Source organism: Triturus cristatus, chromosome 12 (genome assembly GCF_964204655.1).
Source record: "Triturus cristatus chromosome 12, aTriCri1.1, whole genome shotgun sequence".
Taxonomy (NCBI): domain Eukaryota; kingdom Metazoa; phylum Chordata; class Amphibia; order Caudata; family Salamandridae; genus Triturus; species Triturus cristatus.
Window position 1 is genome coordinate 158,827,592 of NC_140595.1, and position 23,344 is coordinate 158,850,935.

The following is a 23,344-nucleotide window of genomic DNA, read 5'->3' on the forward strand; positions in this document are numbered from 1 at the left end:
CTTAGAGAACGGGAGGTGGGAAACATTTGCTAAAAAGATGAACCCATGTTGCTTAACAAAGGGAGAAATGTTTCCGACAGAGAAAAGGTTCTCACCCATTAGCTGGTGTCTGTGTTTGCATGCCTAGTGTGCCGCGTTACCAGGTCTCCAGCTCTAAAAGTGAAGATAAAGCGCTTTAAAGTGAGAACAATCACCCTAACCCGGCGCGCTGGGCACCACTTTCTCCCCTTGGGTTTCAACGTTGTCAGATGTATTTACTCTGCCAAAGCCCATTTCTCCTTTTCCCCCACTGTTCACAGCGCGATTAAGGCCGCTCTTGTGTTTAAGTATTTCCTGCATTTCCACGTAAGTCTAATAATTTGAAAATAGTGAATGTGTCCTTGTCAGCGCAGTTTTCTAATTACCGCTGGCGCAGCACTGCTGTTTTTACCAGGAGCTTGAGTGAAACAACAACGTGAATTAAAATAAAAGTTGTGTGCAGACGTGTTCTGCTTACTCTGGGCACAGTTCTTCAAATAACAGGATATACGGGCGTGAGTCATTGGTAGAAACTCTAAATATTGTGGTGAGCCTTGTGTTACAGTAAGCTGGCAGTCATCTAGCTTAAAGCGCTACATAGAAGAGTTGAACTGTTTACCGAAAACGCGCCTATTCTAACACAATTTTTCGAACTCGTGAAAACAAATCCCGCAGATACAAACTGGCCACGGTTTGAACTGAATTCCCACTACCACAAGATTTAGCCCTCACATTTTTTTGAAAGTGCGATATGCGCTCTTTCTTGACAAATTTTCATGTGTCGTTAAGTGTTGAAAATTCACCCATTCGAATCACGGCATCCAACTCTAAGCCAAAAACCTCATCTGATTCGTGTTAAATCACCCTCCCTCTCTGCACCCGAAAACGAAACTATAAACAAGTGTAACTGTGATTGGAGTATGTAGGATACGAAATTCAAACGGTGCAGTGGTCTTTCTAGTACTGTCTGAATTACAGGCACCCCCTCCCCCCACTGTCACCTGTAACCATCACTACTACAATCTGCCATCTGGACCCCTCACACACATACAGCACTTTCACAACTGTTACAACAGTTTGTGTAAAGCGTCCTGTTGATCTCCGGATCAAGGTCGGAGCTAAATCGTGAACCTCAAGTGACTATCTCTCGCCACAAATATTGTATGTCAGCACTTGTCTCTCAGTTTACAGTTTCTATTTCTTGCAAACACTTTATCTCTTGTATTTGCACCCGGAGAACACTCACACTATGTGTTGAGCCAATTTGTTTGTGTTTAAAAACAACACGCATATATCTCTAGACTATTTGAAGGTTTTGCGCCTCGAAGCTCGGGAATTGTACTGTGCTTATTTATCGCCGGGCTAATGTGTTGATTTTTTTCTTCTTCATTTTATATTGTAATCATTTTGCGACTTCCAACTCGACTCACACCGTGGTTTCGCTCGCCCTGCAAAAGGGGGTGACTGAACCAGGCATCAGTTACAATACCTTTTCGCTGACTGGACACAGTTCAAACAGCGGGTTGCCATGTCTTGCTCCCCTCGTGTGAAAGCCATCTACACTCTGGACACCACTGATCAAGGCAGCAATGACGTGTTGTGGAGGCGCCTTGGGATCTTTCTGTCTCACATATTATACGCTGTGCGATTGGTTCTTAATGTTACCCTTTGACACCAGGATTACCCAGAGGTTGAAGCATGCGCAGCGGTGATTTGGTGTCTTGTGTGAACTAGTCCATTCGATTTCTGGTTTAATGAATTGGTCGAGTGAGTGTACATGGATTTAGCACTCACCTTCGGATTTAGCACTCACTCACATTTGAACCACTTCACGGCACAGGTGATAATGCTCACTTCCCTCCTTCTCTGCAATTAGATGCTCAGAGCAAAGACACGAGACACACTAACTCTACTCTCAACCCAGGTCTGCACTGCTTCATGGCACTTTGTGGCACTAATCACTTATAAGGTCCCAAAGGCGAGACCTATTGGCTATGCCAAGGCTTGTTGTAAATTGCAACAGTAAAATACATTTTCAACACAGCCTCTGGGAGTGTCGGGGGACCATCCTTGTGGCATCCACTCCAATAGTACTTCATACAAGACAGTACTGTGAAACTCAGTTGATGTGAACTGAATCTACAAAAGATATACCTTATGCTTTCTGCAGCTTGGAAAAGGGAAGAAGAACAGCCATTTATTTACCACATCTTGCAGGAGTAGATAAACTACAAAAGGCAGGTTTTCATCCATTTAAAATGTATTCTTTAAATGCATGTGTGAGAAGCTTAACCTAAGTGGTATAGGAGGCCAGCCAAGCTCCGCAGGAAACTGGGGAAAAATACTGAAGATAGCTGAAGGAAAGTCTTAGCCCTTCACAACAGTGATTATTGGCAAGCCAACCAATATGAAATATGTGGAAAATGCATGCTTTTAGCCAAAGTTTGAGGTTTACAGGGCACTGTAGTTAACGTCAGCGGACTCGCACAAGTCACAGCATCCTGGACTTACCTGGGTGACTAGTTTTCAGAAATGTTTAGTAGGATTCCTTGTTTACCGGCTGACACCGAGCCCAAAGACTGCAACTATTCAGCATGGCAAGAGGGAAGGGGGATTAACCCCCACTCTGCCACTCTACAAGTCAAAACTACACCCAAAACAACCAAAATCTCCACTCGCTTGTCATGGGGGTGGAATGCTGAAGACCCCTGACAGACAGGAAGACTGTTGCAACTTTAGTAGTGGGGACACTCCTGATGAGTGGATGGCCTCACGCAATATTTAATTCCTAAAAAAGAAATGTGTATATCTGATGTCTAGTGGACTTTGAAAACCGGAGGGCACATTCGTGGAAAACCCCACCAATCTGCCTGCCGGGTGAGGGGTGCCAGGAAGTCTGATGGGCCCGTTTTGGGGAGGGGCCATGGCCTGATTCCTGCACGGGTCGCATCAACACTTTGTCTGCACCTTAAATTTAATATACCCTGCTGTCTAGTGGGCTGTTTACACTGGGAGCGGAAGACTGGTGTCAAACCTCCAATTTGTTCTCAAACAAGGCAGAGATACTGTTTTATCCTGTGCGGTGTGCAGGGCCCAATGGCCTGCTCCGTTCTCAAAAATAAATTCCTTGTGTCTAGGGTGCTTTGTATGCCTCCACGGTGGGGCAGATTGGAAGCAATCACCCCTATGTGCCCCAAGGGGAGGGCTGAATGACTATCACCCTGGGAGGGCTGGGAGCGGTGGCCCTTTCCAAAGCAGTCACTCCCCATCCTGAAAAGAGAAATCCCTGGAGTCTAGGGGGTTTTCTACCTCATCGAGGGGGGAAGATTGGAGGCAAACCCCGTATCTGCCCACTGGAGGTCAGAAGCACTGTGTGCTGCCTCTGGGGTGCGGTCATCACCCTGTGCCAGGGTGGGCTGCCCTCACTCAATTTCTTTTCCGCCATGAGGAAATCCTTGGTTTATAATTAGCCTTCAACCATCCTGTGTGGAAGGGGTGGTTCAGACTGCCCCCCCCCCCCCCATCTTCTACGCAATCGGGGCAGAAAGACTGAGTGGGCCTTTTGGGGTGGGAGCATGACCCAGTGCCAGGGTGGGTCACCCCACCCACAATATTTTCTGCTATGTTTGGTGCACATATTTTCTGCTTTGGTGTCCCACCTAAGGGAGGCAACAAGACAGTATCGCTCTGTTGGAAAGCCACTCCCACCCTAGAAGGGGTGGTGGTGGTCTTCCGGACACACTGTGGTAGCTTGGCTCGAGTGGTCAGGAATCAGGCTCCGTGCTAAGCATACAACATACCCAAACAATAACCATGCGTGCATCCGTTCCAAAAACGACTCTACACCGTAAAAATTATGAAAATAACTTTCTTTATCTGCTTTTTCTCTTAGTTGCTGATTGGAGAAAATAAATAACAATCACAATATACAACTTTTCAGATAGGTCAGGACAAATAAATACTGGCTTAATGATTCAATAAATAGGGGTGATCATAAATACTGAAGGCATAAATAAAAGTGCAATACAGACAGGCAATTAAATATTCTGAGGCAATAAATACTGTAACCAATAAATATTGTGCATCAATAAATACTGTGGACCAATAAATACAGTGGAACAATAAATAGGTTAAATACAATAAATACAGTGCCCCTAATAAATACTTAAAAGCTGACAGTGACACTCATGGATTCAGATCACTTTTGAATTCCTAAGGGCTGATTTGGCCCAGGCACAGCTTGTGGGGATGTGGAAGGCTTGGGGGTGTCTACTCCCTGGCTTGGTCAAGGCTGAGGCCTAAACTGAGGTAGATAAAGGGGGAAAATACCAGAGACCTGGCTCTCTCTCTCTCCACACAACTTCTCTAGATTAGTCCCAGTTCACCCCTGGCACAGTCAGGTTGGTTCCAGCACCTCCCTAGCCCCTTAGAGCAGTCTCTCAGGTCTCCACAGGGCCTTAGGCGCCCTCTACTCCACTTACTGCCCTTTTTCTGATGCTCCGACGCCGCTGGAGTCGTATCGATGCCGTGAGGCGGTTCCGGTTCGATGTCGGCGGCCTCGGCACAATGTCAGTTCTTTGACGACGCCGGCAGGCGGATCCGGTCTCGATGTCAGCGGCCTCGGTTCGATCTCGACCTCCGATTCGATGGCGTCGGGCAGTCTTACTCGATGTCGACTTCGGGCGGCTCCGGTCCGATGGCGACCTCGGCTTCGATGACGTCGGCCGGCCTTGCCTCGATGTCGACTTCCGGCGGCTCCGGAGTGCGATCCTCACTCCCGACCTCCGGTGCTCCTCACAGGTTTCCGGCGACTCCGGAGTGCGACCTCCACTCCCGACCTCCGGCACGATTCTCACAGGTTCCGGCGACTCCGGAGTGCGATCCTCACTCCCGACCTCCGTTACCCTTCACCTCGGTCTCCGACGACTCCGGAGGGCGGACTTCACTCCTCCGATGACGCCGCTCACTCGACCTCGGGTGACTTCCTCCTCGACCTCTGGTATTCCTCACGACCTCTGACGGCGCCCTCTCTCGACCTCTGGCGGCTCCGGGTACGACGTCTGCTTTTCCAGTCAGCGCCGCTTCTCCACCTCGGGCTCCAGGTCTTAGGCTACTCGACGTCGGACTTCAGGGAAACCAGCTTCCAGGTCAGGATCTTGCTGTTTTCTTGTTTCTAAGGCCTGTTCCTGCTGTCCAGGTCCTCAGGATGGTTTTTCTGACTTCTTCCCACACAGGGCTCTAGGCTGGGCTCCGTCAGTAGGGACTAGTATCAAGGGTGGGTTTATGGACCCCACTCCAGGCACAAGTTTCCACCCCTGCTGCTTCACTCCTTCCTCCTTCACGTTTTTGCTGCTCACTCCTCACCAGTCAGGTGCCAACTGCCAGCTCCAACTGCCAACTCTCTCTCTTGACTTCCCAACATTCTAAACCGCCTCCAACGGTCACAGGGTTCTGGAATGTTCTGGAAGGTGCTAGTAGGTTCCAGTGGATGCTGGTGATGTCACAGGTGGCCACCATTTTGTGCTTCAGGCCCTCAGACAGAAGTTTCAGGGGTAGGTAAAATGGCTCCCTGAATCTGCCTCAACACTAAAAACGAAAACAAATGAGGGAAAAAGGGCCAAGTCCTACACGCTCTTATTGGCCTCGTTTGGGGGAAAAGCTCTCCCTTGCCCTAGTGGCTGGTTCACCCCACAAACAACCACTTCCTAGTGTCTCGTAGGGTGAAACTCTGCTTTGGAATTGCCTCCGAGGGCGATCCCCATCCAGGGATCCACTAGGGAGCAGTATTTCCAGCACTGCCTTTGCTGCAAAGATCAGCGCTCCTAGGGCCACCCCACCCATGGCAATGATCAAAAGCAAAGGACGACCACACCTTTACTATCGCCAGAAGCATGTTCTTTTCTTATGCAGCAGTCGACACGTTTTTGACCACTGCACCGTAAAGGTAATGGGAACATGGTTGACAAAACTAAGTAAAGTGGTTAAATCACTGTAATGGGCTATTGGGAATATTTGTCATTCGTGTCCTGTAAGTGCAAACGTGGGGAGTCCTCCTTGTACCCACAAAGTCCCTCCACCCGTTTCTACTCAAGGATCATACTGAGGAAAAATACGTTCAGAGCTGCAGATTTTATAGAATTATGTTGAGAAATACATTATTCTGTTAAGACTTGATGAAATATGTTTTTTTTTTTTTAACACAGGCAAGGGTGAGGCACAGCATTCAAATTTTTGAAGCCCATTGCTCTACAGGATCTCAACTATCCCTCTAAATGGACCTTCCATATTAGACCATAAAAAGGCGAGGCCTCTCAAATCAAAGGTGACTTTTGAGGTATTATTGTAGGTAGCAATTCATAAAATGTGCCTTATGGAATGCCTATATTGTGTGTGATACACACACAGGTATATACATACATGCATATACGCACACACACACACGTATATATACACACATGCATATACGCACACACACATATATATATATACACACATACATATACAAACATACATGTACACACACATACATGTACACACACCCAAATATATATATATATATATATATATATATATATATACACACACATACTCTGATTTAATATTGATGGATTCTTGCATCCGTCACCAAGCACAGCACCTTAAGTGCCTTTTGCTAGCTTTCCCCGTGATATACTAGTTCAGGGGCTCACAATTGTTAGTAAGAGTCTGCGGCCAGCAAAGCTGAATCCAGGCTAACCAAATACCCAGGGTTACCTAGTCTAGATTCCACCTTGTGAATGTTTGTGCTGCCACCAATCACTCACTGTCTCTTTATCTTTCTCTTGCAGGATCCCTGCTTCCTTCTGTTTTAAAAAAAATATTTTTGTTTCTCCCTTTCTCTGCGTAAAAAAGTCCCCTTCCTGACCACCTGCAAACAGTGGCATACAATACGCACGGTCAATATTGCATCTGTAATGACAGAAGTGATGTAAATTCTTGTAGGTTAATTAGAGACAGTGCGCTGTTAATTCTAGCTCCGCTCCTCACATCTGCTCCAGCTGTGGCCTCGTCACGCCAGGTGCTCTGGTGAACGAGCCATAAAAGGCACAGGCCGCACCGAACGAGAGCTGTGTGCAAAGAACAAACAGAGGCCTATTGTGGAGCTGATGCATCACAACAGAGAGTACCAGCCACTACTCCATTCAGAGAAGATCTGAGGGCAAAATAAAGAAAAGAAAGTTCCGGACTGTTAGCACAGGCCTTGGTTCCTGACCTGAAGCCGCGTGCACAGGGGCGTAGCTAGAGCTTGTGGCGCCCGGGGCTAACCCTCAGATTGCCGCCCCTGGGGGGGGGGGGGGGGGGAGTTGCTGGGGAAAAAGGACGGCAAGCACTTGAAAGAGGACCGAGAGACACGTAGTATCGCCGCTAATAGTTACCTCGATCATGCAAGTTACATGCACATACATGACACGGTCCAAGGCTACACAGTTGAATACACTGGTGACTGGCAGTGACTGGCAGTACAAAAGAGAACACACAGACTGCATGATCTATCTGGGGACTCAGAAAAACCGCATGTGACATCCATCAGAGAGCTGCGTGAACAATTACCTGGTAATCCCCTTCACACAATGCAAACATGCACATACATGACACTGTTCAGGGATCCACCATCTACAGCTGACATTAAATGACCATTCATCATGGTCCCCCCATTAAAGCAGTGCACTTTGTGATCTGCATGGTACATGTTCTTTGCAGCAGGCATATTAACCCTCTGTGCTACCTTTCCAGGAGTCAACCCTTCCACTAGACAAAACTCGGATCTCTCTCTAGGAAGAACATTAATCACCGAAGTTATCATGACATTTTTATTGTTTCTGAAAATTGCTGGAGGCCAGGAAGGTGGCAGCAAGTTTTTTTTAAACCATAATATACTTGCAAACACTACGCACCCACCCGAAATAGGTACCCAGTGAGGTCACACCGTTCGCACCGCCCTAACCTGCTCAAGGTTCATGTGACCTCAGTGACAGAGTCACAGTGACTGGATCACTGTTGCTCTAGGGTGTGCTGCTTCGTAGGCCTGCCCGCAAGACTGGAGATGAACTTCAGTATGGATTGTGGTGGACAGGCCTTCAAGGTTAACTCACAATTGACACCACTAGGGTACACCTGCTGTGCTAAGACATCAAGCCTTCTAAGGTCTAGTGGGGCCTTCTAAGGTCTAGCATGGGAATATGCTCCCTCAGTAGAGTGGTCTGGTGGACTGGTCATGAAGGCTGAACTCAGTTCCCCAGTTCCAAATTCGACAGCTCTGGCCATAGTGCCACATCCTCTCCCCCACTGAACACCATACTGCCCCACTGAGAGAAACTCGCACTGCCTTCAGCTACAACCTAATTGTGCCCGCTATAAACACTTGGATGTGGCTCAATTCAAATTATGCACTTGATAAGAGTAATACGCTGCCTACAAAAAAAAGTAAAAGCAACCACTCATAGGGAATGCAAGATTAAGTAAAGCATGTGAAATGTAAGCAGAAACAACATGGTTACCTTAACGATCTCTCACTCACTATTCAGAAATCAGTGAGTGGTTTTACCTGAAAAGTTAAGGACATGACTGCAGGGCCCTGAAGGGAACCGTTTCAATGTCCATTGCTTATATCCTTAATAAACGTAAGCAGTATGGTTTAAAAGACCACATCCATTAACAGAGCCAAGGTACACATTTTGTTTTCCAATCCATCCATCAACCAGGTATTGCAGTACCTCCTGGAATGGTGCACTTCCCCCACCTGGGGACAACAATGCTGTTCAAAGAAAGACGAGAAAACAAAAGTAGCGCTTCACTGCAAAGTCTGTAAAGTGAGGTTGATGAGTTTGGATGTGAATAAAACCAATCTGGCCACTTTGCAATCACTCTGTCTTGCTTTATTTAGTTATGTATTTATTTTTCATATTTAAAACCTTCTATTTCTGTCCATCCCGCTGCACTTCTTTTTTGGATCCATTTCGCAGGGAAGCAACTAAATGAAAGAAGGAAAGAGGTTGTGAACCGTTTGTTCAAGTTATGGTTTTCAGTAAGTGAGGAGCAAGACAGAAAGAGAGGGAATAATAGGAAGATGGGGTGTGGGGGGACAGCTGCCAGCACAAAAAAGAAGAGGACATTGCCCGAGTCCTATTCCTTCTCTGCCCGTCCCCGAACGACCACGAAAGCAAGCCGAGCCTTATCTAAATGCCTTTGTCCGCCCCCAAAATGGTGCCGCCTGGGCCGGACTGCACCCCCCCCCCCCCAGCTACGCCACTGAAGCCAATGGGCAAAATGCCCTCTTACAATTTCATTTAAAAATCTCCCACTCCCCTCTTTGAAAACGTTGGCATGTATGCAGTGTTTAATTAGAGCCGATGGTGGTCGGTATGGGCCACGTTTTAAGAACTAGCACTTATTTTTCAGACATTGTGCGAGAGGTAGGGAGGGTAAAACACACACACACTGTAAGCAAAAAGGAAGAGAAAGATGGGAAACCTGTAATTGATGTTTTGACTGATCATAAACTAACTCAAAGGTTTATTATGCCTGCTGCAAAGAACTTATGTCATGCAGATCACAAAGTGCATATAATGTAAATAGGTCAGTGAGTTACTGCTATTAAAAGAGACATCCTTTCGTTACTTGAAGTTTATAAGTTAAAATCCTAAAATAGAGCAGTGAATTATTAATTGTCATCGAAGAACTGCATGCACACTGCAAAGTATAGGTTAGAGCATAGGTTAATGTTGCAAAAAGGATTCATTTGGGTTGAATCAATTCTTATTATTAAAGAGAACCCCTAACTTTGGTGTTCCGTTTTCAGTTTGCACTTCCCCAGACCAAGCACTTTTTAACTATATGTCACTCATACACCTTGTAGACCTCTGGCTTATGTAACATTTCCTATATGCTGATTAACACACGTATGATTGATTGTCCCTATGCAATGTGTGTGATGCAAAGTGCTCAGACACCCTACACATGCATGAGTGGCACTATATAACTAATTAAATGCGTCTGAAAAAGATTGGTTATCGAGACTTGAGGGGCTCTGTTAAAAGGTGGTGGGGAGGAAATCCTTAGTGGAGGTGGAAATCACCTTCACCATGGATGGGGGAGACACCAACAAACATTGTCACATATGGTGCCACAAGCACTAAACCGGCCCTGGACACAGATCACACCTTCCCACATGGGTTTGAGCAATGCGAGATCATATCGGCCTCAGCAGTGAAATCGGTGCCCTCTGATTCAGTTCATGTAATCCTCACACACTCAAGGCAGGCGGTTACCCCGAGCCAGGATTAGATTAGGATAACAAATCGGCCAGGGCCCCACCAAAAAAGTGGCCCACATTTACGTATTGCCTTTTCGCAAAACAGTGCTTCAGCTAAGTGTTGTCAAAAGAAAGAGGGCGGGTGGGGGGCATGTTTTATTAACTTTACTTGGATAAAAAAAAATGCATAGTTTAGTTCACACTGCTGAGCGCCATACATCATTGCAAGTGAGACCACACTTCTGCTCAGGCCCCCTGCCCACCTCAATCAGCATACGTTAATGGGCCGGCCCAGCAGGAGAAAGGGAGGACTATCACCGCCCATCTGCCTCTTACCTCACTCGTGACTCGCTCCAGGGTCTCTATGGCAGGCAGGGGCGAGGTTGGTTCGAACTTCTTTAGCCGCCAGACCTGTCTCCAGAGCCATCAAATTACCCAGGTATCAGCACTGACTGCCCCAGGCCAGAATGAGCGCGAGAGCGCGTAGCGTGAAGCGCGTGATGCATCACTGCTACGTCGTTCTCATTGCGAGGGCAGGGCTGAAAAAAAAATTCATGTATTTTTTTAATGTTTCCGACGGCGGTCATTAGTAGCGAGGAGGCTGGTCAGTGCTAAGTGCGCTCAGCGCACACTTTCAAACTGGGCCGCGCCCGCGCCCGCGGCACTGGTGCCCGGTTGCGGCCGCGGCAGCCGTTATAATTTATTTGGGAACACAGTGTACCCAAATAAATTATAAAGCCGCCGCGGCCGCAACGGGCGACCAGTGCCGCGCGGCCACCCCCAAAATTGTGCCGCCTGGGGCGGACCGCCCCCCTCGCCCCCCCCTAGCTACGCCAGTGCGCGTGCAGACTCCATGCTGCCTCGGAATGTACACACACCGTCACAGGGCTGTGTGGCTGCAGCTAACTTGAGCTCCACGGACAGCTGAACATAGTGCTTTGTGCGGGGATTGTGTGGTGGGTTCGGTTTGTGTAATACTTGGTGGGAAAGGTTTGAAGGGCAGATTGGTGAAAGAGGTTGGGTGAGCCTGTAATTCTCAGCATCCTATATGTATTTACTGCTGTGTTCTGAGCAGGACTGTGGTAGTGCAGTGCCTCATGTCTCCTGTAGGAGTCGGGCGGAAGAGGCATGTGGTGTTTCATTTTCTAGGTCTTTCTGGGGGATTTAGGAGGTGCAATGATTTACTGGAGCACTGAATACAGACAGTGCCCAGCATCATACCACTGGAGGAAACATGCAGCCTCACCTCGCGTGGGGGAATTGGAGAGGAGGACGGGTGAGAAGGTCTGGCCAGACGAAGGGCAAGCCGAGGGAGAAAGAAAGTCCTGCCTGGTCTACAACCTCAGGCCACGGAAGTGAGAGAAAAAGCATCGTTGAACCAATCTTTAGGCCACGGGAGGTCTAACAGAGCTAAGATATGGTCCAGTGCTCCATTCCTCAAGCAACTAACGCAGGTCTAGGAGGTATGACAAAGTGTGGGGTCTCTAAACTGGGTGTGGTCTATGTAATTAAGGGTGTAGCTTAACACAAACTTAATTTCTGGGATTCTCATAGTGTGCAACCTGAGCAGTATTTTGGTTCCTCTCTGAACTTTCTGGTATTGCATCCACATATATAACACAGCAACTGACATACACCTAAAAATAGCCAGGACTATTGGCTTTGTCAACAGTTGTTAGCTGTTTAACATAAATGAGTGACATCACTGATTTTGTTGTAAATAGTTAATACTGAAAATGTTTCAATTCTGATCTTGTGAGATTGTGAATTAAACATTTCTGAGGCCTGTCTAATGGCCGGTGGGTTTCAGAGGGTCTCAATCACTCCTGTTATGTTCACTCTATGTTAGATATGTTCACATTTGTTCTCTCCACATCTTGTCCATCTGCAGGTATTCCACCCCATCTCTTTCCTCTTCAGCATCCCCCTTTCACTCGCTCCTAAATGCACTTCCTCCACTTCGCCACCCCCAAACACACAACTCATCCACTCAGTTTTTACTTTCGTCTTTTCAATATTTTGATAATTGCGTCCCTCCTTCACACACATTTGCCAAAATCACAACTACACCTGCAATACGTGACCACTGCTCTGCGCACTCAGCAGAGAGGCCAAGGATTGGTTGACTATGTTTTATATACGTCTTTTTAACCCACTGACCACAGTGAAAAGTTGCAGTGCCTTCGGCATCATCTGCACATTCGTGGCCAGTCATAAAAAGAGTAATATGCCACACAGAAAAAAATACAGAAACATAACTTCCTGGAGATAGCTACCGGAAAAACAAGATTAAGTAAATCATGTGAATATAAATGGGAACAAAATTGCTGGCATAGATTACCTTAAGGTACCTTTTACCTTCTTTGTTCAGAAATCAATCACTATTTTTGACATTACAGTTAAGGACATGAATATGAGGCCAGACAGGGACCCATTTCAATGTCAATTTTTAATTACAACCGGGTCTGAGACCCAGGGGGACCCGGCCCACTTAAATCCCTGAAAACGCCTCACCCTGCCAGTGGCATGTGTATCAAGTTATGTTGCTATATAGGTACCGGGGTCGCCTTAAACACTTCCTCAGGTTTATGTGGGGTTACAAACAGGATAAGGGGTTTAGATGCTCTTCTTAGATTAGATTGTTACTGGAAAAGGATGCAGAAAAAACACAATTTTTAAACAAGTGAGTAATAGTACTGTGTTGCTGAAATGTCGCATTTCGCGAGACTGTTTTTGCAGTCATTTCTAGCATTTCCAGTCTCGATAAGGATAGGTAATGTGCTACTGCAAGCATGGATTTGTGTATGTTGGCGTTGCAGGATAGAAACTAGTAGCAGTTCCGTGAGTGGCACATCTCAATCGTTAGGCCGTAAAAAAGGAAATTAAGCCATGTCGCCAATAAAGCAGCAAATATTAGATGTAAGAAAATATTTTTCAGGTCCAATATGGCTGCCATGTTAGAGTAACTGTTCTTTTTACCATCACACCTCGGTTGGTTGAGCGCCTGTAACCTAAAATTAAAAAGTCCCTTTGCTGTATGGACTTAGCTACGAATCCCGCAACTGATAAAATGAGTACCAGTGAGTTGTGTAATATCAAACATGCGCTACACCAATGGCCAATATTATGATATTCGACGGAGTCCCATCTCAGAAGGGCACAATACATGGAGTTCTAGCACTCTCCCACAGTCAAAAAGTACCAGTGGACAACCACTGCCCTCGCTTGCTATACGGCTCACCTGCACAGTGCAGCGCTGTCCGGCTGTGGAAGTCAATGGATTCCTCATTGGCGCCATGCTGAAATGAAAAAGGAGACGGTTACATAACATGATCGTTTCTAGCTTTCACCTGTGAGTTTGAGACTTCACATCTGGGGAGATCTCAAATCAGAGAGATTACGGAAACAATTGAGGGGGCAAATGCTAGTTCCAGATGAGGTCCAGGTTCCAAACAGGTGTGCTAGAACCATGACTCCATGTGACTTACCAGCCAACCATCCAAAAACAAGCTAATATGCCTGAAGAATGCTTTTTATACACGTAACATGGTGGGCAAATTTGTTGCTTTTGTCGATCGTCCCATGCTGGCCCGTGCCAAGGAGCTTCCACTGTGGGGTGGCAAAAAACACGAGGCTCGGGGAAAGCAAATGATTTTCCTAAAACCAGTCAGTGTGGTTATGTGGAGGGCACGATTAGGACTCTGCTCTCAATGCTCTTCGGTGGAGGCTTGGGCACAGCACAGGGCTCTCCTAGTGGCACACCAATGAATGCATGAATCTGAGCGGCATGAAGTTTCAAAGACCATGTGATGTTTGTTCCCTTCTGGGCATTCATAAGGTGCTTAGTCACTCCTGTGATCCTGGCCCTTCTCTGCCTTTCTAGCTCAGTTCTGTTATGGAGGACGCTTCTCTGTTTCACATCATCCACACGACCAGGGCCCAAGCATCACATTTTAACCTTTTCAAACTCCAATGTCACCTGCTTTTGAATAAGAAAAAGGAACCACTATCTGGCCCAAGGTCATTCAAGTGCTTAAACCGAGGTATCACCCACGAGCTCCACATGCATCTCTACTGGTGAGACTGTTGCATCAGATTGGAGGTATTGTGGTGGTCCCTGTCGGTTGGGATCCTACGGAGCCCTCAATAGTGACAGTCGATTCTCAACTGGAGGACTAAAGGTACCACCAGGGATGACCGCCCTGCCCATCCCCTCTGCGGGATCAAGGTGGCACCTGCTGTACGTGGTTCAACCGCGGTCGAGCAGCTGATGCCAACTGCCAAAGAACAGGATTCAAGAGTGTTTGGCTCCTCTGTTAAAGGCAGAGTGATCGCACCAGGGGCAGCGGTGAAAGGCCTGATGGGCAGAGCAGGAGGGCTCTCTCCTGGGTCAGGACTGCCAGCCTCCCGGAGGCAAGCAGCAGTACCGCCTCCTTTTCTAAGGCACAAACATACTAGAAACACAGTAACAAAGGAGCCTGTGATTGAGGAATCCCCTACGTCCAATTCTGAAACTAAGGATAGTGCTGGGAGACATTAGAGAGATAAAGGGGCTTGGACCTCCAAAAGTGAGGTCGATGCTCTAATTAATGGAAGCAATAAGTAAAACAACAGATATTATCATGGAACCCAGAATACCAGTCATTGATGAGGAACCAAAAGAAGTGCGTGGGGATGGAGCAAATAGGTCAAGAATCTGGAAAGAGGCTTTAGAAAAGTTCTGTTCCTGGAGGGGTGCCACGTCCACCTTAAATGGGGATTTCCAGGCCTAGCCAGACAGCCCTGGTAGTAGGTCAGTTTCTAACGATTTCATTACAAAGCATGCTTGGATCTGCACGCGTACACCCTGAAGGTCTGGACCCCGATCTTCAATACAAACAGTGGGGCAACAAAGAGGCCTGATAGCAATCAGCTGGCAAGTCAGTTACTGTTAATGTGTGCCTACAGCCGCTAAGATCCTTGAGTAAGGGTGAGTGGCAAGGTGTTTTCATGGTGCTGAGTCTGGGAGGAAGCAAGGGTACTTTACATCCATGGAGCTGCCCCACACACACTTTTCGGAACTCCCAATGCCACAACCTGATCTTTCACAGATGTGAATTACCTCGTAATATTTTTACCTGGATGCATAAAAGTAAACACAGGAAGGCACGTCTGATTTAGAATCCGCGAGTTGGGGTACATTGATGGGGGGGGGGTTAGCTTTACTTAAAAATAATCCTCTGGACTTCAGCCCACATGAACTTTTCTCAAACTGTTCCTCTCTGTACTGTCCCCTCACACACACTGCGCTTGCACTCATTAGATTGCTCACTCACTCATTAATTTCATCATTCGTTGATTCTCTTGCGCAGTCAGTCCACTGATGAGTCATTCACGCTCCCGTGGAGTCCCACGTTCCTCTAGACCCAGTAAAGGTAGTATGAAGAACCGCCGCCCTATTTATCTGACCCAAAGCCCCTATGACCCCGTCACCTCTGCTAGCCAAAGCAGGTCACTGCAGCATTCTGGGGAATCGGTCCACGTGACTACCCCAGTGTGCCTTCACCTTCTCAAGTGACCAGCCCTTTCGCACCAACCTCAAAAACACCAGAGCCCTTACACGACCCAGGGTCGGATTGGTAAGGCGGGCACGCGAGCAATGGCCGAGAGGCCAGTAGCCGAGCTCCAGCGGTGGGCTGATTTTTTGGGCAGCCTGGGGCCGTCTGTGCTGCTAGGATGCCGCCAGCGGGTGCCTGAGTGACCTATCTAGAGGCAGATGGGCGGAGGTATCACTCCCTTTCTCTCCCTGGGCCGCCCCATTAATGTATGCTGATAGAGCGGGGCCTGAGCAGAAGTGGCCTCACTTGCATTTATGTGGGGCTCAGCAGTGTGAACTAAACCGTGCATTTTTTTTTTATCTAAGTGAAGTTAAGAAAACATGCCTCCCTCCCCCCTTTCTTTTCATAAAGCTTCGCTGAAGCAGTGTTTTGCGGAAAGGCAATCCGCAAATGTGGCCCACTTTTTTTTTTTGCGCGCCTGGGATGATTTTTGATCCCAATCCGCCAGTGACACTAGCCCCAGAACAACAGATTCCTCAATAATGACACAGGTTAAAGGCTCAGATAGCCTAAAGCTACACCCGCAGGGCTCTGCGTGGCCTTCATCCTCCCATGTGCCCAGAGCGAGACCCGAAGCCCTGATTGGACCAGGAGCATGCAAGCATCACCAATAGGCAGAGGATGCTTATTACTATTTTAAATTCAGTCCAAAAATATTTTGGGCAAAGTAAAAAAAAAAAAAATTGAAGGTTATAAAAGGGTTAAAAGGTAGTAATGTTTGAACTGCAGAAAGTGCTGCCCTCAGGGCACAGCTTAAGGCAGGCAACAAGGAATGCCACCTTAATCTCGGAAGCCTAGTCCAGGCCCGTGCAGTGGAGGCGCGTGCCAAGGACTTGCACTTCTATCATCTCCCTGTCCTCCTTTCATCGTCATTTCTGTCACTTCACTGCTCAGGGAGGCGGTGCCCAATCCTGGCTACTAACTCCAATGCCCACCATCCTGCCCGCTGGAGAGGTCAGAGCATTTCTGGGACGACATCAAGTCTTCTTCTCTGCTCTTGTCTTTCCTCCCTCCTGGTCTTTCCTTTCAATTTCTCTCACCACTTCCTGACTTGACCTCAGTGCTTTGAGTCAGACTACAGGCAGAGTGCAGCGCTGCACAAGCCGTCAACACCAAACAGGTTTTGTAAGGTGCACGTGAGAGCGCCCAACGATCACTATTAAAATAATATTTTGTTGCTGTTTTCAGTGGTTTGTGATTGCTTTCCCATCACCAGCCCACGAACTGGTCGCTGGAACATCTGGGGAAACAGCACTTCTAGGAATCTAACATTTCAGTCTGTGAGTACCTTGATGGGTGCCAGTTGTTTAGGCAAAGAGGCAGCTCCTGTCTGTGCTTGTAGGCGCTGCTCTGTATTGGAAATTCCACTACAAGTGAGTTAAAACGACTCTACCACTCCACGCCCCCCTGCTTTTGCATCCCTCCCCATTCTCCTGTCTAGTCTATTTTCTATATCTATAGCTACTGCCTTGTTGGTGGGGATATATTAAGCCTGCTAAAGTAAATGGGTCACATCCTAAAACAAGCATTGGCAACACCAATTGGTCAGGTATGGCTTTCTCAAGGCTAGATTTCCCGTGATTTTTTTTCAATTCAGCATCATGGGAGCTGGTGGGCCCACACGAATATTTAAAAAAAATGCAGAAAACACCTTTCTCTCTCGAAAAACACACATTGCCATCGCAGTCCCTGGCACTGAAAATAACTACTGTGCATGCAGATGGCCTCCTTTTGTGAAAGAGCAGAATGCCGTCCCCCAGAGTGAAGTTAGCGACTGGCTGTAGTGTGCCGACTCACTGGCCAATGGTGTCTGCTGTAGCGGACGGAAAAAACATATGACTTGGTACAGCTAATACAAATATATAATTATAAAGTAGAGACAGTTTGTGGCAAGGTCTGTTTTTTTTGTATTGATATGATTGACTTTATTGACCTTCAGGCTTCTAAAACGGCATGTTATAATAAGCAACCTCAGTCTGTCACTTGAAATCCATCAAAGGACAGACTGGAGACATTCTCATATTACAACCCCCAAGGCCTCAATTTATTTTGTTGATTTTTGAGCCATAGGGTTTGTGGCAAGTACAAAATTATATATATGTTCAGAAGTTTAAATAGAAAATGTGGCCAGGATGTCTGCTGAGTCATGCGTGGTCTACCTTGGGCTGGGAGGGGAGGGGAGCTCCCATTGCCTTTCAAGACCTGTAACACTATTAGCAATCAATCCGCAAACGAGTGGGTTAGCATCACACAATGGACCTGGGTGACAGCAGACTCCAGTATCATCAACACAAAGTCTATTCAAGTGTCAACAGGTTATTAAAAAATGTGTATCGTTAAAAAAGCAGCCAGGCTGGTTTGTCGCGTGCGCGCTTTGGGAGGAGGCGTCTTTCTTTCAGTTTTCATAGAGCCAGACCCAGGTTGGGTTGACGAGTAGTCGAAACAGCAGACCATAATTAGAGGTTGTGTGGTGTGTGTCACCTGGGGACTGCGCTTCTGCCTCCCGAAAAGGTGGTTGCGCAGCAGTGCCTCTTCATGACACGCTCACCGCAGTCAGCTGAAATCCTGTAATGAGCCGTTGGGCAAGAGTGGCGCGTCCAGCGAGGCGGTGACCGCAAGCATGGAGCCGTAGACACAAAGGGCCAGGGAGTCCAGCAAGGGAAGGGAAGGGAATCCAGGCTCATTCTCCTCCATTGAGGGAGCACCTGTTGTACCCTCCAGGTGATCACGCAGTCCTACGCCATGGGAGGCGCCACTCCCGCCATTATGTTGGCTCTCGGGTGGGAGGAGTGGGTAAGGAGCAGGGAGGAAAACAAACCGAACAAAGCAACTCACTGCAGACAGCAGGCTACAGAAACAGGGCAGGCAACAGAGTAGGTTATGTTTGAGATGTTGTAATGCACACACTATGACCTGATTAGTATCCAAACACTGTGAGAGATCCAGCTGCCTGGGCAGCACCCAGCAGGTGTATAGATTTTTTAAAAAAACATCTTTGTTCTTTAGAGAGAGCAAAGTCCCTGTGCAAACTACTCAGACCTGTTTTTTCGACGGTATAACGAGCTTTCTCTTTAACAGAATGTAATACCTCTAAGTTGTACAGTGGGGGTCTATACTGTATGAAAAACGGAGGCATTCCTCTTAGGTCAGTGCCTCTGAGAAGCTGAAGGGGGTAAGGGGCCTTCACTGGGTGCAGGCCTCGTCGATATGAAATGGAGTAGTCAGTCACATAAGAGCAGAGTCCGACGGGTGACTGACTATCCCAGACTGTCTTGCATGTCTCACGTTCCCTGATCTAGCAGCCCATGCTTGGATTATCTGCCACACACGGTCAGGTAGAGCCGAAAGGGAGTGTCGTCTTAACATGAGCAGAGAGCGCTTGCTTACCTGCAGGAGCAGCTTTACACAGTCAGGGTGGCAGCCACTGGCAGCCAGATGCAAGGCCGTGCACCCTAGGAAAGAGACAAACAACAATCATTACATGAAAAACACCAACCTAGCAATCACTAACAACCATCATTTCCTTCATAACCTGGAGACCAGAATTTGAAGTCTTGGCTTTAGCACTGCATTGTGGACCATCTTTAGCAAGACATTCATTTACAGTATTTCACTTATTTCAAGGGCCTGAAGAAATATTGACACATCCGCCCCACCCCTGATGGAACTGCACAAGTTCCCCTGGTCAGCCCTAACCATCTTCCAAACTTGCCTTGCCATCTACAAAGGCACTCTGAGCAACACCACCGCTTCAGTGGTTGGAAAGCCCACCACTCCAAGGGTTCTGGACACACCGGCAGCCAAGGACACCAGCTGAGTGGAAACGAAGAACGACAAGAAGGAAACCATATGGCATAGGTCTTCTATATCCATGCTCTCGTGGTCTTGAAAAACATCCCTGTGTCCACCAACGAACCCAAACCATTCTCCGATTAAGGAAACACATGAATACGTGTCTCTTTAAAGAGCACTACATTACAACGAAGAAAAAATCCACTTCTAGTCTCGGAACGCAGCAACCCGCCAATCAGCGGTTGAATGCATCCTTCCCTTTGACCTTGTACACGGTTCTGTTGCCATTCCACTGGGTTCATGCTATACAAATATCACATACGTACTTTTTGCTAATGGGTGAAGCAATGTGAATCACTAGTATATTGTAACAACCAATGAAGGACTATTCCTAAGCCTGGACTGGTCACTGGTATATAGTCACAGATAGTTCTGCAGTTCTGATCTTCAAGGAGAACGTACTTCAGTATCACAACACGCGGTTCCTGATCATTAGATGCATTCGATAACAAGCAATTCTATTTTTAAGTGTGGTGTGGGGCAGTCAACAGAGCAAAATAACTTCTGAATGTGAGCGTACAAAGTACATATTGTGCCAATTAAACCACTATCTACACATCCTTCTAGATGCCATTGTGACGTCTCAAGTGACGGAGCTGTGGAGAAACCTACAATAGACAATGTCATCTTGCGTTCAACAGCTTTCACCAGATGTTTTGCTTCTCATTTGTCTGATTGTCACACTACCAGGCACATGGTGCAAAGGCCTATCAGGAAATAGGAGTCCCTAATCAGGCAGAGCGTAGCATGTGACTATCTCTTCCCAACTTCAAGGCCTTTCCAAAGCACTGGCCTGCCCAGATATCTCTATTGATTTTCCTGGTAGGTCAGTCCACCTTGGGTAGCCGCAGACATATAGCCAAACGCAGGATCCCACAAAGCATCTCAACAGTAATCAGTTCTTTCAAGGCACATACTATTGTGTTAATCTTGATGAGAAACCCACCAAAGTGCAAGGCTCACTCTCTTCTTAAACCTTCATTGGATGGTTCACACCAAGTTCTCCCAACTCAGTTGACTACATGCATGTTGGAAACCTGCTTTATGGTGTGATGTCATGTACCTGCTGATCGCTGCCATAGGCAGGACTCTAGATTAGTTAGGCGAGTCTCGCCCCACCTTTATCTCCCTGGGTGGGGATCCCTGCATACGATGGCCCCAGGGCCAAAGTACCTTGACATATGCACATCTTGCAGAGTAAATCCTCCCAAGATAATAGAACTTCTGAAACTAAACACAAGGTCTGTCTTTGACGAGAGATTCCCAATACTTAGTTACACCAACAGTGCCATAGTAGAAGTATACAGGCGGAAGGAAATCAGTTCCACTTGTTAGAGAAGAGCATTGCGACACGAGTAACTTTGTTGTGGCACTATGCAGGACCACGTTCTCACAACCACGCCATCAACGTCCTTACCTACACCTTTAGTCTCTCAAAATTCAGCTAAATATGGTGTTCAATTGGGCGTTTTAGGATGTAACCGAAGAGAAGAGTCCATTTAAAAACAGCACTTGTAAATTGAAATCCACACACATGCTCAAGATTACCTTGGTCGTTTTTGGCATTGATTTCCACTCCGTGAGGCAGCAAGGCGCTCAAGCATTCTGCGAAACCTTTCGCAGCAGCGAGATGAAATCTGGCAGAGACAAGGAGAATGTTTACTGAAGGTCTAGAAAGCAGAAGCCCTCCAGACTATCTATGCACATCATTCGGCCAGTAAGGATTAGACTCCAAATGCACAGTAAAACTTGTGAACGCATCCTACATTTTGAGAACATCAACTTGCGCAGCCATGACAGAGCCAGAATTGAAATCCTCGAACAACATACTCAAAGCAACCTCACCAACCATTTACTGTATAATCAAGTTTGTCTTCTACATAAAATCTCTCACTAAAATTGCTCTCATTATGTTGGATTAGGTATCTCTGCACCTTCTTTGACGCAAACAACACCCATTTTCAGGGCAGTCTTTTACTACAGCTCATTTTATACCCAAACTGGTTAGAGTGTCTCTTTTAAATGTGAATGCATCTTTTTTAATTCCTCAAAGACTTGGTAATACACAGATCTCAGGCTCTTTGGGCACTGGCTTACAGTCATAGTGAGACATTATTAGAATTCCCCACACAAACATAATTATATATATATTCACTGAAAACCTAAAGGTTGACATTACAATATAGTTGGGTGAAAATGTCAATTTAAATAGAACATATTAAACTAAAAAATAAAATAAAACAGAAAAAAAACGTATTCGACCCTTATAGTTGATTCAAGAAACTATAACTCATGCCCCCGCCATGCACAGCGTTGTAGTCAATGATGTCATTTTATTTTTTATATCAGTGAGGTTAGCAATGATGTAATGGAAAATGTCTCGAGTGTTGTCATAGGTGAGGTCATAAGCAGTGCATAGTCACTGTGCAAGTTATAGTTTCTTGAGTTTACTGTAACTGGTGAACTTCAGTGGTTTTTGTAGTTTAAAATGTTACATTTAAACCGACATTCTCATCTAACATTTCACCCTTTGTTTTTTGGGGTGAATTTCTATGTTATTAAAAAAAAAATTCATGCATGCATACATATGCCAACCTCCCACCGTGCGCAGCATGAGGTTGGCTGCAGGGCTTGATTTTAGGCCAGACCCTGCGTACAACCACCTGCGGCTGGCCAAACTGAGGCAATGTGTACTGGGGCTGGATGCACAGCTGAGCACAGGCCCAGCCCCATGTAAGCAGCCAACCCACCCAACCAGAATGGACACCATCGCCCCTCTTTTTTTGTTTTTAATTGTACTTCCGATTCTGCTGGACTCTTGTGGGTGCAATGGGGCTGTGCGGACTCCTGTAGCAGACCGGACGCCTGCGTTGGCTCTCGTGGGACTCCCGTGGGATTACAGTGCCACAAAAATAAAAGGTTTAACAAAAAAAAATAATTAGACTCCTTGATGGTTACTTTAGGAGCCCGCATAAGGTCCAGGGTGTCACCCCTATCCTGCCTCCCCTAGACCTTATTTTCTTTTGATTTTCAGGACACAGGGACACAGCCCGAGTCCTGTAATGGGGGCAGCAACATGAAGAGAAATTTATTTTCAAGTTGGAGCCAGCCAATCAGAGTGCATGCTCCCGCGGAAGCGGATTAAAAAAAAAAAGGCAGTCGGCCAATCAGATCACTCCATTGCTTGAAGTTGCACAAGAGTCGTGAACCAACCCTCCAGATATACATACATTTTGAACTCTAATTTCTCCAGAAATACTCAACAGATTTAGACCAATACAAAAATAAGCACGCTTTCTGGGTAAAGATCTAGCTTTCTGCCAAATTTGGTTTAATTCTATTCAGCTGTTTGGCCAGTAGCGCTATTCTAAAATCCCTACGGAAATTTCAGGAGGAAATTGTGTTTTGCGACCCCATTTTATCTCAGCCCCCACATGTAAGACCAGCCCAAAACTTTCAAGGAAGGGTCAGAGTTGGATTAACTTTTTTTTTAAAGTTTTGTGAAGATTTGCCATATGGCGTCAAAGTTATTAGCAAACCAAAAAATCAATTTGCTATGGTAAATAGGACCTCACTGTTATTACAC

The 23,344-nt window shown here is 46.7% G+C and overlaps 1 protein-coding gene across 5 annotated transcripts in view; it reads right to left on the bottom strand.

Moving 5' to 3' along the window:
• Positions 1–23,344, bottom strand: part of ANKRD35 (ankyrin repeat domain 35) — a 612,001-nt gene that overhangs the window by 84,878 nt on the left and 503,779 nt on the right. For all 5 annotated transcript variants that reach the window (XM_085639308.1, XM_085639310.1, XM_085639307.1 and 2 more), the window contains 3 exons: positions 21,307–21,395; positions 19,294–19,358; positions 13,551–13,608 (listed from right to left, as the gene is read on the bottom strand). In XM_085639308.1, the coding sequence (XP_085495434.1) occupies positions 13,551–13,608; positions 19,294–19,358; positions 21,307–21,395 (212 nt within the window). The remainder of the gene's footprint in view (positions 1–13,550; positions 13,609–19,293; positions 19,359–21,306; positions 21,396–23,344) is intronic.